The sequence below is a fragment of the Leptonychotes weddellii genome, chromosome 9 (genome assembly GCF_054177405.1).
Source record: "Leptonychotes weddellii isolate Sample4059 chromosome 9, ASM5417740v2, whole genome shotgun sequence".
Lineage (NCBI taxonomy): Eukaryota > Metazoa > Chordata > Mammalia > Carnivora > Phocidae > Leptonychotes > Leptonychotes weddellii.
In genome coordinates this window covers 34,481,211-34,495,254 of record NC_138377.1, presented here as the reverse complement: position 1 = coordinate 34,495,254, position 14,044 = coordinate 34,481,211, and the positions used below count along the sequence as shown (strand labels likewise).

Below are 14,044 nucleotides of genomic sequence, written 5' to 3'. Positions count from 1 at the left end.
TCCCCAATGTCTATCACCCAGCCACCCCATCCCTCCCACCCCCCCCACTCCAGCAACCCTGAGTTTGTTTCCTGAGATTAAGAATTCCTCATATCAGTGAGGTTATATGATACATGTCTTTCTCTGATTGACTTATTTCACTATATTTCTTTTCTGATTATAAAAGTAATACATTCTCACTTTAAAAAATTTAGTACAAAAAGATGAAAAATCACTGTGAACCTCTGCACCCAGAAGTAACAGCAAATGATTTTTATGGACAAATTACAGAGGCAGTGCCAGAGCCTTAGGTCCTGTAACCTGATGTTATGAGAACAAAATATCCTGAACAAAATGAACTAAGCCCCAGATCTTAGGTGGCTGTTTTTCTCTCAGACTGAAAAAATGTTATTACAATTACATGAAAATTTGGGCACAAAAATTTATAATATGAAGACTTACTCCAAGATTTGGGGAGCACATGTATATTTCACTGTAAATACTACAATATGAAGTGCATCTGCATTTCATTACAGATAGTACAGAGATGGTATTTTAGAATAAAATAGTTGCTTCATATTTTCAGGTCAAAATACCAAAAATCCTGCTTATTTTGGTAGCAAATTAGCTCTAGTTAAAAACTAGAAGTGGATGTATAGTTTTCAAATATTAGTAAGTGGTCAGATTATATGTAATGACCGGGAGTCAGAAAATGACTTGTAAGAGCAATGATTTAGAAGAGAAAGTCACTTTAAAGGACAGTAGAACTGGAAGAAAATAAGTACCCACCTCTTGGTCATTCAGAAATTCCCCCCCCCACACACACACCCCGGAGTGCTTGAAGCTGTTGCAAATAGCGGAACCAGCTCTTCCTTCCCAGCATTGTGCCCTCTCTTTGAGACTCATTTACTTCTTTATAATGCCTTTCTCTGAAGTATAATCCTACTCTAACAACTAGAATTCTGTAATAGCTTTTCTCTCCTTATGCATGCCTATCACTTCCCCACTTTTTTGGTGCCACTGTGAGTGAATGATCACAGTATTATTTTCACACCTGAAGAAAGTATGGCAAAGGAATTTAGTGTGTTTTGTTTTGTTCTAAGCCTTATCTTTAACTTTGGAACTAAAAAGAGTTCCACAGAGAGCTTACCACAGCTAAATACAATGGCTTTTAGATTAGGAGTTTAAAATGAATCTGACATCTATTAGGTATATGTTAGACTTTGTGCTAAGCATTTTGCATGTTATCTTACAATCTTCAAAAAACACCTATGAATTAATATTTTTATCTCATTTTATAGATGAGGAAACAGTCTTGGAGAGGTAGCTCAAGGTTCAAAGCATTTGAGCTGGCCATCAGTGACTCCATAGCCCATGGTGCTGAACACCGCAGGGTGCCAGCCAGTTCAGTAGAACATATCCTTTTCCCTGGTAACTGTTTAAATAGCAAACAAGAGAAAACAGTGGGGTGAAGGTAATGATACCAGAGCACATTGAGGGGATGTCCTAAGGGAGAAATGGCAAGACATAAATGGAAATGAGTAAAAATGGTGTTCTACAGTGCTACCGAATTTTGAGTTTGAACTAGAGATTCAGGTGTCTGGTGACGGAGACATTAACTCACAAGTGAAAGAGGTGATTTATGGAAAGCCCGCTAATGAACTATAAAAGGTTATACCAATGTATGATACGGTTCTCCCATAGCTGTTTGACTTAATGGCATAACAGACATGTTTAAGTCTGTATAACTTTGCAACTATCACTCCAAATAGCTCTTTCCCCCTAAAACCTCTAAAATACAGAAAAGATGAGCTTAAAGTTACTGGCTTTGCATAAACTTAAACACTGAGATTCTAAAAGTTCCGATTTCTAATGTAGCAACATCAGAAACAAGTTGCAAAGAATATGGAATCTTTTTTCTAACAATAGGGTTTTGGTTAAATAAAACCTTTGCCAGCATGTTGCCAACTGTAACCAACAAAAGTGTAAAGAAAAAAATCTTTTACTCAGGTGTTTGGTTTTTTTTTTTTAGGTCCGCCACTAACCACTCTACTCGTATTTCATCCCTTAAAATAGCGCTGAACCTGTTGTCCCAGATCGTTTTACAGATCGTTGTTCGATCTGTAGAATTTGATACTAATAGTCTCCTTGTACTATAAAAGCTATACCTTTTAAAACGCCTATAAAACGCCTTCTGGAGCTTTATTGTGGTCACACTTTTCAGAGGTTTGGACATAATTTTCTTACCTGTAGTGGACGGTTTTATCCAAGACGCTGCCCAGACACCCGATCTCCTTGTACTATTTAATTTCTTTTATTCCCTTGTCTCGGCTCCATGATCCGGGACGGAGAGAAAAGACAGGTGCCTGAGAGCAGCACTGATCAGACAGACCCCTCAGCGGGGAAATAACAAGGATGCGGAAGGGACCGGTCACCCCTTCCAAGCCTGGTGCCGCCGGTACTACATGATAAGGATGCGAAACACAAGCCGCTGGGAAAAACTTGCCCAAGCCCCGCCCGCCGCGCTGCAGGCCCCGCCCCGGTACGTGCTCGGGCGCAGCACCGCAGCCCCAGCCCCAGCCCCCGCCCCCGGCTCCGAGGCCGGATTCGGCCCGTGGGGCTGCTGCTCCCGGCGCCCGCCTACGTGTGAAAGCTCATGTGAGCGGCGCGGCCCCTGCTGCCTCTGCCCGGGCGGGCCGGGTGCGCTGGTGGTCAGCAGCGCCCTTTGTCTTCGCTGATTTGTCCAATTCTGATGTCTGGCCTTTGTCCCAACATCTCTTGGCATGAGATGGTTGGGAGATTCAGGGAATAGAGACCCGATGTGTTGCTGTGGAGCTGTCGGCGGAACTCCCAAATACTTTGGGGTGTGAAGCTGTGCTTTATGGAATAGAAAAGTATCTGAGGTGTCCTAACAGATTGGACCTTGTTTAACTATATAACAGGTTTTAAAAATTAGTCATCTACTAATCTGGTCAAAAACAGAGGACTCTTTTGGTTATTTAAATAAATTTCCCATGAGGCACTCAAAGATGTAGTTTATTTTAAATAAAGCACTTTGAGATATCCCTGATTAAGTAAATTGGAACTTTAGCTGCCCCAGGTGTTTTGTTTGGTTTTGCTTTTTGTTTGTCGTGTTTTTTGAATATTGTGTGCCAGCACCCTATTGAGGCCAGCTATTGAGAATCCTTTGGGAGAAGATAATCTTGTTGGACAGAAGGGAGGTGAGTTTATGGAATATGGAGAAGCCTGGGGCATTAAATTTAATCTCCTGTAATTAGTATGTTAAGATTGTGCAGTGTGTAGTAAAAGTACAAAGAAAGGTATTGTTTAAATTAATAACCTCATATGTGCATATCCACAGTTGTCAACATTTTACATTTTATTTTGAATTGCTTCCTTCAGGAAAATTCAATGTTCATGGTTTTTCAAACAGAATATCCAAGAAAGTAAGAGTCGCATTTTTAAAAAGTGATCGAGGTGTTTTAAATATGTTTACTAATAAAAACTGATCTGTAGCCTCAATCATCTTGTGTGTTTGTATTTATTGATTTAGAGGGGTGCCACTTAAAGAGAGTGCTACAACTCTTTTGGTCTTATGGATGCTTAATAATCATAAACTGGTGATTCTCCACAGAGCAGAGCAGAGCAGGCTGGGGGGTGGGGTGGGTGGCTGTAATGTTTATCACCAAGGGCAATGTATTTTAAAAAGTTGAGAAACATCATACATATATATATATAGCCTCACAAGCAGACTAGAACTCTGTTAAGTCAATGCTATCTTTTAGAGATCTTTGAAACATTAAAACATTAAGAAACACTATATAGAGATCCTTTCCAAATATTTCTGGATAATATTTGCTCTTTGAAACAGATTTTTTTTTTTTTAATGGTTCTACACATACCTGCTATGACAAACATAGGAGCTCTGAACAGCTGTGGGGTAAACCATCATAAACTGTTTCCTGGTTTCCCAGTCTGCTGGTAGAATATTGAAAGCAAAAACAAAAGCATAAACAGAAGTGAGGTATTAACACTACAAATTAGAGAGGAGCCAGCACAGCCTGGGTAGGTGCTATGCCTCCTCCCAGGCAAATTCAACTGCAAACATCTGCCACGCCTGTGAACTTCCATGTCACTACACCTTTAGCTTTCTTCTTCTTCTTTTTTTTTTTTTTTAGCTTCCTTGGTCATTTATGCATGTCTTATCTCCCCCAGTAAAGTTCTTAGCTCCTTCCAGCATGATTCCATACGATTCATCTTTGATTGCTCCTTAAAACCTTCCACTCTGCTTGCACAAGGACAATTCACACATGATTAAAGGTGGGAGAGGATCTCATGTGACAAGGGGAACAGAGAAGAATTATGATCAGAGAAAGAGAATGGGGAAAACAGGACTATCTTCCAGTCTTCCAGTGAAATCCATTCATTCAGTGAACAATTACTGAGGGTGGAGTGAGTCCAAGGTGTTTGCTATGTTCAGAATGTTTGTTTCCTCTCAACATTCATATGTTGAAACCTAACCTCCAAGATGATACTAGTAGGAAGTGGGGCCTTTGGGCAGTGATTAGGTCATGAGGGTGGAGCCTCATGAAAGGGATTCCTGCCCTTATAATAGAGACCTTTTTTATGAGCCTCCACCCTCATGACCTAATCACTGCCCAAAGGCCCCACTTCCTAAAACTATCATCTTGGAGTTTAGGTTTCAAGATATGAATGTTGATAGCCTCTCCTTGAGAGCTCCATTGCTTCCTTTGGCTGTGTGAGGATTCAATGAGAAGTCAGCCATCTGCAAGTGTAACAGGGTTCTCACCGGCCTCCAGAACTCCAGGAATCAGTGTTTGTTATTTATAAGCTCCCGAATTTATGGTATTTTTCTTAAAGCAGCTTGAACAGACTAGGACAATGTTATTCTAAGACCTGTGGATGATACAAATATTCCAGAATGTGGTGCCTACCATCAACAGCCCATTCTATGAGCTACTCACACATTCAACTGTTAATGGGCAAAACATGATTGAAAACTAAATAGAATGTTTATTGGCCATTTAAGATGTTCTGAGTCACCATTACCTTTTCTTTTAATGAATTGTTTCTAGCTTGATAATCTGTATCCAGACTACAGTGCTCCCCACAGGAACCTCAAATTTGGCTTCTGAAAAACTAACTGTGCTCCAAATGATTCAGCATATGTTCTCCAAATGCCTCCTCCTCCTACATTCCCTGCTCCGTGTCCCAAACCAATCCCTAGAGGTCACTTGTCACTTACGACCTTATCCACCACATCCAGTCTGACTCAGTTCTTCTTTTTCCTTAAATTTTCACTGTGGAAATTTTGAGTATGTAAAGAGAATAGTATAATGATGCCCAAGTCTCTGCTATTGGGTTCCCTAGGAAGTAGACTCCGAGATGGAGACTGCAGGTCATGTATTAGTGCTTTAAGGGACAACATGAGAAAGCAAAAAAGCGGAAGTGGGCAGAGGGAGAAACCAAGCTGAGATGCAGTCCCAACAAAGATTTTCAGCAGCCATATGTGGAGCTCTAGACCTGGAATAGTCCTTGAGAGTTGTCCCAAGTTACAGAGAGGGCTGGAGCCTTTACACCCCTACACTGATCAGTCATTGGATGGGGGAGTTATGCCTTTAAATGCATCTCCAGGAAAATGGCAGTATGAGGAGCTCCATGGACTTGTTCCCCAGTGAAACAACTACAACTGGCAAGAATTTTTAAAAAATACCATTTAAAGTTTCTTGAAATTGTCTGAAGAGGATACAGCAGATGAAGAAAATTTTATTTAAGAAAATATACTAAATCTTGGTAAGAACATCAAGAGTTATTGACACTTGAGCCATGACCTGCTGCCTCCCCCACTCTGCTCAGTATGACAAAAGCTCAACTCCAGGTGGGTGTGGCCAAGAAAGGGCTCCCTCTTCCCCTACATCCCAAAGGGCTATGGTATCTTTCTGGGAGGACCAGGCAGCCAGCACTTCTCATCCTCTTTAACTTCATGTTGCAAAGGTAAGAGATTGGAGAGATCGGGAACTCCTTTCTTCCTTTCAGACACTATTCATAGGACAGGCTCTATCCCATGTGCAGCAGGCCAAGAGTGGTAGGACCCCAACTGCTTTCACCCCAGCTCACATTTGTAAGCTGGGAGTTCCATGCCAGCAGAGGCAGCCTGAGAAGAATTACTGCCCCCTCCTACAACCCTGCTCTCATTCTGAGAGAAGTGGGTCTCTATCCCCATCCCCAGCTCCATAGCAGTGGCTCAGAGATTTTGCCCAGGGGGAAAGAAAGTTCATTAGAACAGAAACTCAGAAGCTCTCCCCACAGGAATGGACTCTATTTGGAAGAGTGTGAGAAGAGGGGCGCCTGGGTGGCTCAGTTGGTTAAGCAACTGCCTTCGGCTCAGGTCATGATCCTGGAGTCCCGGGATCGAGTCCCGCATCGGGCTCCCTGCTCAGTGAGGAGCCTGCTTCTCCCTCTGACCCTCCCCCCTCTCATGTACTCTCTCTCATTCTCGCTCTCCCAAATGAATAAATAAATCTTTAAAAAAAAAAAAAAGAGTGTGAGAAGATTCAAATCCAAAGGTGCTGTTAAAAACAGTGTATGTTTTGGTGGTAATTAAGAAGAGGCTGGTAGCTCCATGGAAGCAACAAGTTAAACTGCAGACCAAGGAGTTTACCAGAGAAAGCCAAGGAAAGAGACAACTAAGAGAAGTCCTCTTGGGATCGGAACAGGCCTCAAAGACTACCTCTGCAAAGGAGCCTAAATGTAATTGGATTAGACTGTGGAGCAATTCATGCCCCTAGGACACTGTCAAAAGCAATGGAGCAATCAATAGGCAATTACTGGAGCTTAATGGTTGGGTGTGATAACAACAGAGGCCCTTTAACAGAGAGATCTGGAAGAGACAGCCAAAGAAAGCCTTGCTAAAACCACTGTCATCCCAGGTAACTGTGTGCAAAGCCAGGGCTGTACCCTCTGAGTAGCTACTTAAGAGGCTTCACCTGGGGGAAATGGACTTCACTAAAATAGTCCAGCCAGGTCACTAAACAAATAAACAAGGACAAAAAACCAAAAAACAAAAACAATAAGCCCCATGGGAAAGAGGGAGCAATCAATATTGAGAATTGCTACAATAAGTTATATATACTAACAGTAAATATTTACTCTTCCATAGAGTTTTTGTGAGGAAGAGGTTGCCCAGTTAGGGACAACGTTTCCCAGGTTTCTTTGCCTTGGGGTAGGACGATGTGAGTGACTTTTAGATAACAGGATGTGGACTGAAATAATGTACACCAGTGCTTCTTAAACTGTCTGTGGTAATGGACAATTTGTCTCCAATTTATTATGGATCAATACTTTTGTAAATGAAAACAGAAATAAATTACCAGAAAATTGATATTTAAAAAGTCAGACCAAATGCAAGCCTGTTTTTTATTTAGAATTAACAGACATAAAATTACTTTGCCAGATTGCTATTAAAAGTTTACAAATACTTATTCTTAATTTCTGTACTACTAAGTGATGGAGAGGTATAAATAGTTTGTGAACCAGCAGAGGTTAGCAGACCACCCGTTGAGTATACACCACTCCTAAGCATGGCTCATAAAAATCTCTCAGGCAATCTTTCACATTCTTTCTCCCTCTGTCTACAGACTAGATGTTGATGCTCAGGGTGACTTTAAAAAACAATGGCTGAAGATGGCAGAGACTTCATCAGTCTGGGTCCCTGGATGACTTCTCGGAGTAGAACCCTTCCTGCCCCAGCTTCCCATTAATGTGAAAAAAAATTTTTTCTTTTGTGTTAAGCTACTGAGCATTTAAGTTTATTAAGTCACACTACTGGCATTAGCTCAGCTAATAATGAAATATAGGGAACATATTTATAGACAAAAGTCCTTATTGGAAAAGATTTAAAAATTGACTACACTAAAAATAAGAATCTCTGTACATCAAAAATCACCATAAAGATAGTAAACAAAAACAAATCAGACTGGGGAAAGATATTTATAATACATACAACATACACCAGTTTAGTATTCAGAATATATAAGGTGATCCTACCAATCAACTGAAAAAGGTGAACAACCCAATTGAAACATGGACAAAATATATGAACAGGCATTTCATAGTAGAGGGAATAGGAAAAAAATTAGAATTTAAGAAGATGCACAACCACGTTGATAATCAGAAAAATGCATATTAAGACCACAATTAGATACCAAGTTTTTGAGATGATATGGCTGAATTTGGAACTGCCATACACTGATAGTGAAGTGAAAATCAGTTCAACCATGCTAGAACAATTTAACATTATCTTTTAAAGTTTTACACTTGCACCCATTATCATCCAACAATTCTACTGTACGTTGTATATACTGCTGTAAGATGTAAGCAGAATTGCCAACTTTGGCAAACAAAAATAAAGGACCTCCTTTAAAATACAGTTAAACTGTGCTTAAGATAAACAATAAGTAATTTTTAAAATTTTATCTGCAATTCAAATTTAATTTGGCCTCATCTACTTTATCTGGCAATCCTACAGATAAGAGGAGCCATGTACAAAAGTGTTCATAGTAGCATTGTTTATAATAGTAAAATCTAGAACCCACCTAAATTTGCAGAGAGGAAATAATGGATAAACTATGTATTCACACAACAGAACATTAGACAGCAGTGAAAATGAACTACAGCTATGAATAAATCTTAGAAACATTATTTAATGTAAAAAATAATTCAGGGGCGCCTGGGTGGCTGAGTGGTTAAGTGTCTGCCTTCAGCTCAGGTCATAATCCCAGAGTCCTGGGATCAGCCCGCATCAGGCTCCCTGCTCCGCGGGAAGCCTGCTTCTCCCTCTCCCACTTCCCCTGCTTGTGTTCTCTCTCTCGCTGTGTCTCTCTCTGTGAAATAAGTAAATAAATAAATAAATAAATCTTTAAAAAAATTAAAAAATAATTCAAAGACCATGTATTAGAAATTGCAAAAAAAAAAAAAAAAGTAAAGTAAAAAAATAAAAGAAAGGGGAGTGGTGCCTGGCTGGCTCAGTTGGTAAAGCATGCTACTCTTGATCTCTAGGCCATGAGTTCAAGTCCCAAGTTGGGACTTAAAAAAAAAAAAATTGCAAATACCATTTTCATAAGACTCAAAACCAACCACAACTAAACAATATAGTGTCCATACACATGTCATAAAGTATATACAAGAGAAAGAGAAGCAAAACAACGTAGTTGTTAACTAAGGTAGTGGTAGAGGCAGAATAGGTTAGAGGAGGAGTTCACAGATTAATGTGACAGAGTTGGTAGTGTTCCTGTTCTGCACAGGTAGAAGGTACACGTGTATTCGTTTCATCGCTATGCTTCTTATCTCAGATATGTTACATAAGCTTTTACATAAGGTTTTGTGTATACATAAAATATTACATAAAATTTAAAAAATAGATCGACAATCAGGAACGTTACGTGAGTTGAACAGATCTACGGACAGATCATCTAATGCTATTATATTGGGATACGACTCCTAAAGAATAAATATAGCACGCCCTGCAATCTGAAAATGGTGAAAAGTACAAAATACAGCTCCGTATCTAGCTCCAGGGAGAAGCTCAGAGGTGGAGTGCACAGAGAGCCAATTAAGCCAAATAATCAATAAATATAAATAAATACTTTCGGCTAAGTACTGTGCTAGATTATTATGAGCATAGGGGGTGGGTGGTGGCGGGGAGATGTTCACAAGTTTCTCAACTTGTGGTTGCAAAAGACTGCTACGGTTACAACGAGAGACACATTAAGCACTATATTATGTGGCTGTGGACTCTGACAGAATGAGTCCAGTCCATTCCTCCTAGTAAACCGTCTTTAGATCCTGTTTCCACCAGGAGGTAGGTTGAAGACGGGGAACTGTTCTTGCCTAGTCACACTAGGGTGACTTTAAAGGAAAGTGATAGTAAGGGTAAAGCCAATTAACACAAGCTAGCCTAATGCAGTCCTAAAATCCTTCTTGGGCTCACAGGACACTTGAGACATAAACCTCTTCAATGAAATTTAAAGGACTGACCTTAGCTCCCTGCTAAGGAGAGCTGAGCAGGTAAAAGCGACAGGCATCCACGCATGCGCAGTAAGAAAACCTCGGCTCGCGCGAGTCCGGCTGGAGGCGGAGCTAACGGGGCCGGATAATACGTCACGGAGCGCAAGTGCGTCGCGTGTAGGGGGTGGAAGGTCGGGCCCTGGTTTCCTCGGCGACCGCGGCGGGCTGGTTGGCGCGTTTTGTGTGGGCTTTGCAAGCATGGGGACTCCTCCAGGCCTGCAGACTGACTGCGAGGCGCTGCTCAGCCGCTTCCAGGAGACGGATAGTGTGCGTTTCGAGGATTTCACGGAGCTCTGGAGGAGTATGAAGTTCGGGACCATCTTCTGGTGGGTGTTTCTACTCCGCTGCCCTCCCCTCTCCCTGGTCGGGGGAGGCATCGCAGCCCCTGGGAAAGGCTGAGAAAGGCGGCAGTCTCAGAACGCTGCCCCCAGCTCTCCTGGGCCTTCTTCCTGGGCACTTTCATTGGTTTCGGCTGCATCCTTCTGCAGCCTCCAGGCGAATGTTATTCCTGCCTGGCCGTCGTTCTAAACCCTCCTCTCCCACCTCCTCTGCCTCATCCTGCCCATCCCCCATCATTTGCCTTCCTCCATGCTTTATCCTCCATGTTTAAAAACAAAACAAACACCTAAGCAAGGACAAACCCCTGCACAACCGAATTCATTTTTCATACAACAACCAAAGTTGTCTTTTTTTTTTTTTTAAGATTTTATTTATTTATTTGAGAGAGAGAATGAGAGAGAGAGAGAGAGAGCACGAGAGGGAAGAGGGCAGAGGGAGAAGCAGACTCCCTGCTGAGCAGGGAGCCCGATGTGGGACTCGATCCCGGGACTCCAGGATCATGACCTGAGCCGAAGGCAGTCGCTTAACCAACTGAGCCACCCAGGCGCCCCAAAGTTGTCTTTCAGAAGTGCAGATTTGATCCTGTCACTCCCCTGCTTACCACTCCAGTGGTTTCCGGTGCCCTTAGGATAAAGCTCAAATTCCCTAATATGCACGGCAAGACGCTCTCTGACTGGCCTCAGCCCATCTCAGCAGCTTTATCTGCCGTTCCATCCTCCATGCACGCAATTGCTCCATTCTGCCTATGGCCCTCTTCAGGCGTTTCCAAAGCCTGGAGCTTCCCCCCAGCTCTTTCTGCCAGGCCACCTTTTTCTTCACTCAGTTTTAACCTCAGATGACAGTTCTTTTTCTTTTCTTTTCTTTTTTTTTTTTTTAAGATTTTATTTATTTATTTGAGACAGAGAGAATGGGAGAGACAGAGAGCACATGAGAGGGGGGAGGGTCAGAGGGAGAAGCAGGCTCCCTGCCGAGCAGGGAGCCCGATGCGGGACTCGATCCCGGGACTCCAGGATCATGACCTGAGCCGAAGGCAGTCGCTTAACCAACTGAGCCACCCAGGCGCCCTCAGATGACAGTTCTTTAGGAAAGCCTTCCTTTCCCCTTCTAGAGTTAAGTAAGGCGTTCCTCTAGAGTTAAGCAAGGCGTTCATACTCCGTTTTTCCGAGAGCACTCTGCTTATTTTATCTGTGGACTTACTACCACAGGTTATTGTAAAGTATAGTATAGTAGTTAAGAGCAGATTACTGAGTCCCACTGCCTGATTTTGAATCAGAGTCCACAGAGTAACTTAACTTTGGGGAACTCACTTGCCTGAACTTCCATATCTGTAGAATGGAGACAGTGATAATACATCATATTGTAGGTCTCAGAGTTAAATGAGCTAATAGATGTTAAGTGCACTCTAAGTACTCCATAAGTATTCATTACTATTATTGCTTTAAAATTTTCCCTCCACTCCATAGAGCTCTGAGGACAGTGACTGTATGAATTTGGTATCCATTAGCATAACATATATAATATTGCAAAAACTAAATAATTGGCTGAATGAGTTTTTGTGATTAAAACTCTATGTTTTCCTGAAGAAAAAATAAAAGTTCTCTTTTTTGTCTTAATATAATAATTACTTATGTAGTTTGTACATTGCATGGTTTGAGGATAGAGAGCTATTTGTTGTACAGTTAATGAAAAGAAAGGAACTAATTTTTTAAAAAGACTTTATTTATTAGAGAGAGAGCACGAGGGGAGAGGGAGAATCAGGCTCCCCTCGGGGCTCTATCCTAGGATCCCAGAATCATGATCTGAGCCAAAGGCAGACACTTAACCCACTGAGCCACCCAGGCACCCTGGAAAGGAACTAATTTTTTTTTTTTAAGATTTTATTTATTTGACAGAGAGAGAGAGCACAGCAGGAGTGCGGCAGGGAGAGGGAGAAGCAGGCTCCCCCACAGAGCAGGGAGCCCGATGTGGGGCTCGATCCCAAGACCCTGCTATCATGACCTGAGCCAAAGGCAGTAGCTTAACCAACTGAGCCACCCAGGCGCCCCAGGAACTAATTTTTTAATGGCTACTAAATGTGATGTGATTATAGCTTAATGTATTTAATCCATAGAACAACTCTGAAAAGCAGGTATATAATTACCCTTGTTTTATAAAAGGGGAAATTGAGGCTTAAGGAGGTTAAGTAATCTTCATGATCACACAGCTAGTAGGTGGTAGAGCAGATATTGAAACCTATATGTCTGCCTGTATCCAAAACCCATGGTCTTTCAGTGCATTTCCCCTGAAAAGTGGCAGTTAAGGAAAATTTTGCTGGGGTTACTTCAATATTTAGCTAATGAGGAAAAACTAAAATGAGAAAGTAGGGACTACTTGAGTAGTGATGTTATTTCTTTAGAAATTGCTTTGGTTACTAATACCACAGTAGGTATTTTGCATTCTTTTAGTATATTTATTAATTTGAAGAGCCCAGGCTTTGGGAGTATAGGGCGATCTGCTTTTCTACTCTGCTCCTTCTTTACTTTGGTGAGCTTTACCCTGCAGAATTGGGAGGAGGGCAAGGGTTAGGTTGTATTGTGGTTCTCTAACTTTTTCATCTAGGTGTCTCAAAGACAAATGAGGTGTAGGATGAATCCCTGAGAGTATTGGGGAAAATCTCCATTATATATTAAAATGCATGTAATTTTTTTATTTTATTCTGTAATATAACCATGATTATTTTAATATGTTAATTGTTTAAATTATTTTGTTAATCTGTTAATATGTTAAATGTTTAAAATTCTTACCCGGGAATAATTTGTAACCCCTCCCTTTTTGCTCCCCAATTCAGCAAGTAAAGTTGATGCTTTACAAAGAGCATTATGTTTACCTAGTGTATGTCTGTGCCTCAGGGTGAGAAGCACAGCAGAAAATTAGGTCATGCTTGATCACGAAAGGATCAGATGTGGAATGCCCCTTCAGTTTCTAGCAGCTTCTAGGATATACCTCTTCTAATTTTTGTTCATTACTTATTTACTTAGAGTCATAATATATTTTCTCTTTGTTTTCTAGTGGTAGAATGAGAAATTTAGAAAAGAACATGTTTACAAAAGAAGCACTGACTTTGGCTTGGCAATATTTTTTACCTCCATACACCTTCCAGATCAGAGTTGGTGCTTTGTATCTGCTGTATGGATTATATAACACCCAACTGTGTCAGCCAAAACAAAAGGTAATACTTGTTTTCCCTTAGCAAAATAGGAAATAGGTACAATATTTTTACAACCAACTGATTTTAAGAGGAATGCCAGTGTTTCAAAATTATAATACATTTGTGAAAAAAGATTTACCTTTAGTAATTTTTTTTTTACTCTTCTTGTTTGTAGATTAGAGTTGCCCTGAAGGATTGGGATGAAGTTTTAAAATTTCAGCAAGATTTGATAAATGCGCAACATTTTGATGCAGCATATATTTTTAGGAAACTACGACTAGACAAAGCATTTCACTTTACAGCAATGCCCAAATTGGTATGTTGTCTAAAATAGATCGTTTTTCAAAATGAGAATTTATGCTTCATTGTTTATAAAGTACCTCAGTCTCCATATGTAATTTCTAATACTTGTAGAAAGGTCTCTTAAAATAGGAGAAAATGCTTTCTGATTAC

The 14,044-nt window shown here is 40.9% G+C and overlaps 1 protein-coding gene and 1 long non-coding RNA gene across 3 annotated transcripts in view; one reads left to right on the top strand and one right to left on the bottom strand.

Annotated features, from left to right (window-relative positions):
• LOC115942736 (uncharacterized) overlaps positions 1–4,504 on the bottom strand; it is a 31,143-nt gene extending 26,639 nt beyond the window's left edge. The window contains exon 1 of the long non-coding RNA XR_014148436.1: positions 2,227–4,504. This is a non-coding gene — a long non-coding RNA (uncharacterized LOC115942736). The remainder of the gene's footprint in view (positions 1–2,226) is intronic.
• Positions 4,505–10,177: 5,673 nt separating this feature from the next.
• Positions 10,178–14,044, top strand: part of SNAPC1 (small nuclear RNA activating complex polypeptide 1) — a 30,886-nt gene continuing 27,019 nt past the window's right edge. The window contains exons 1-3 of one of the 2 annotated variants that reach the window (XM_081830421.1): positions 10,178–10,391; positions 13,453–13,612; positions 13,767–13,907. In XM_081830421.1, coding sequence (XP_081686547.1) covers positions 10,264–10,391; positions 13,453–13,612; positions 13,767–13,907 — 429 coding nt within the window. In that variant the 5' untranslated portion in view covers positions 10,178–10,263. The remainder of the gene's footprint in view (positions 10,392–13,452; positions 13,613–13,766; positions 13,908–14,044) is intronic. The other variant, XM_006738542.3, reaches the window with a different exon arrangement.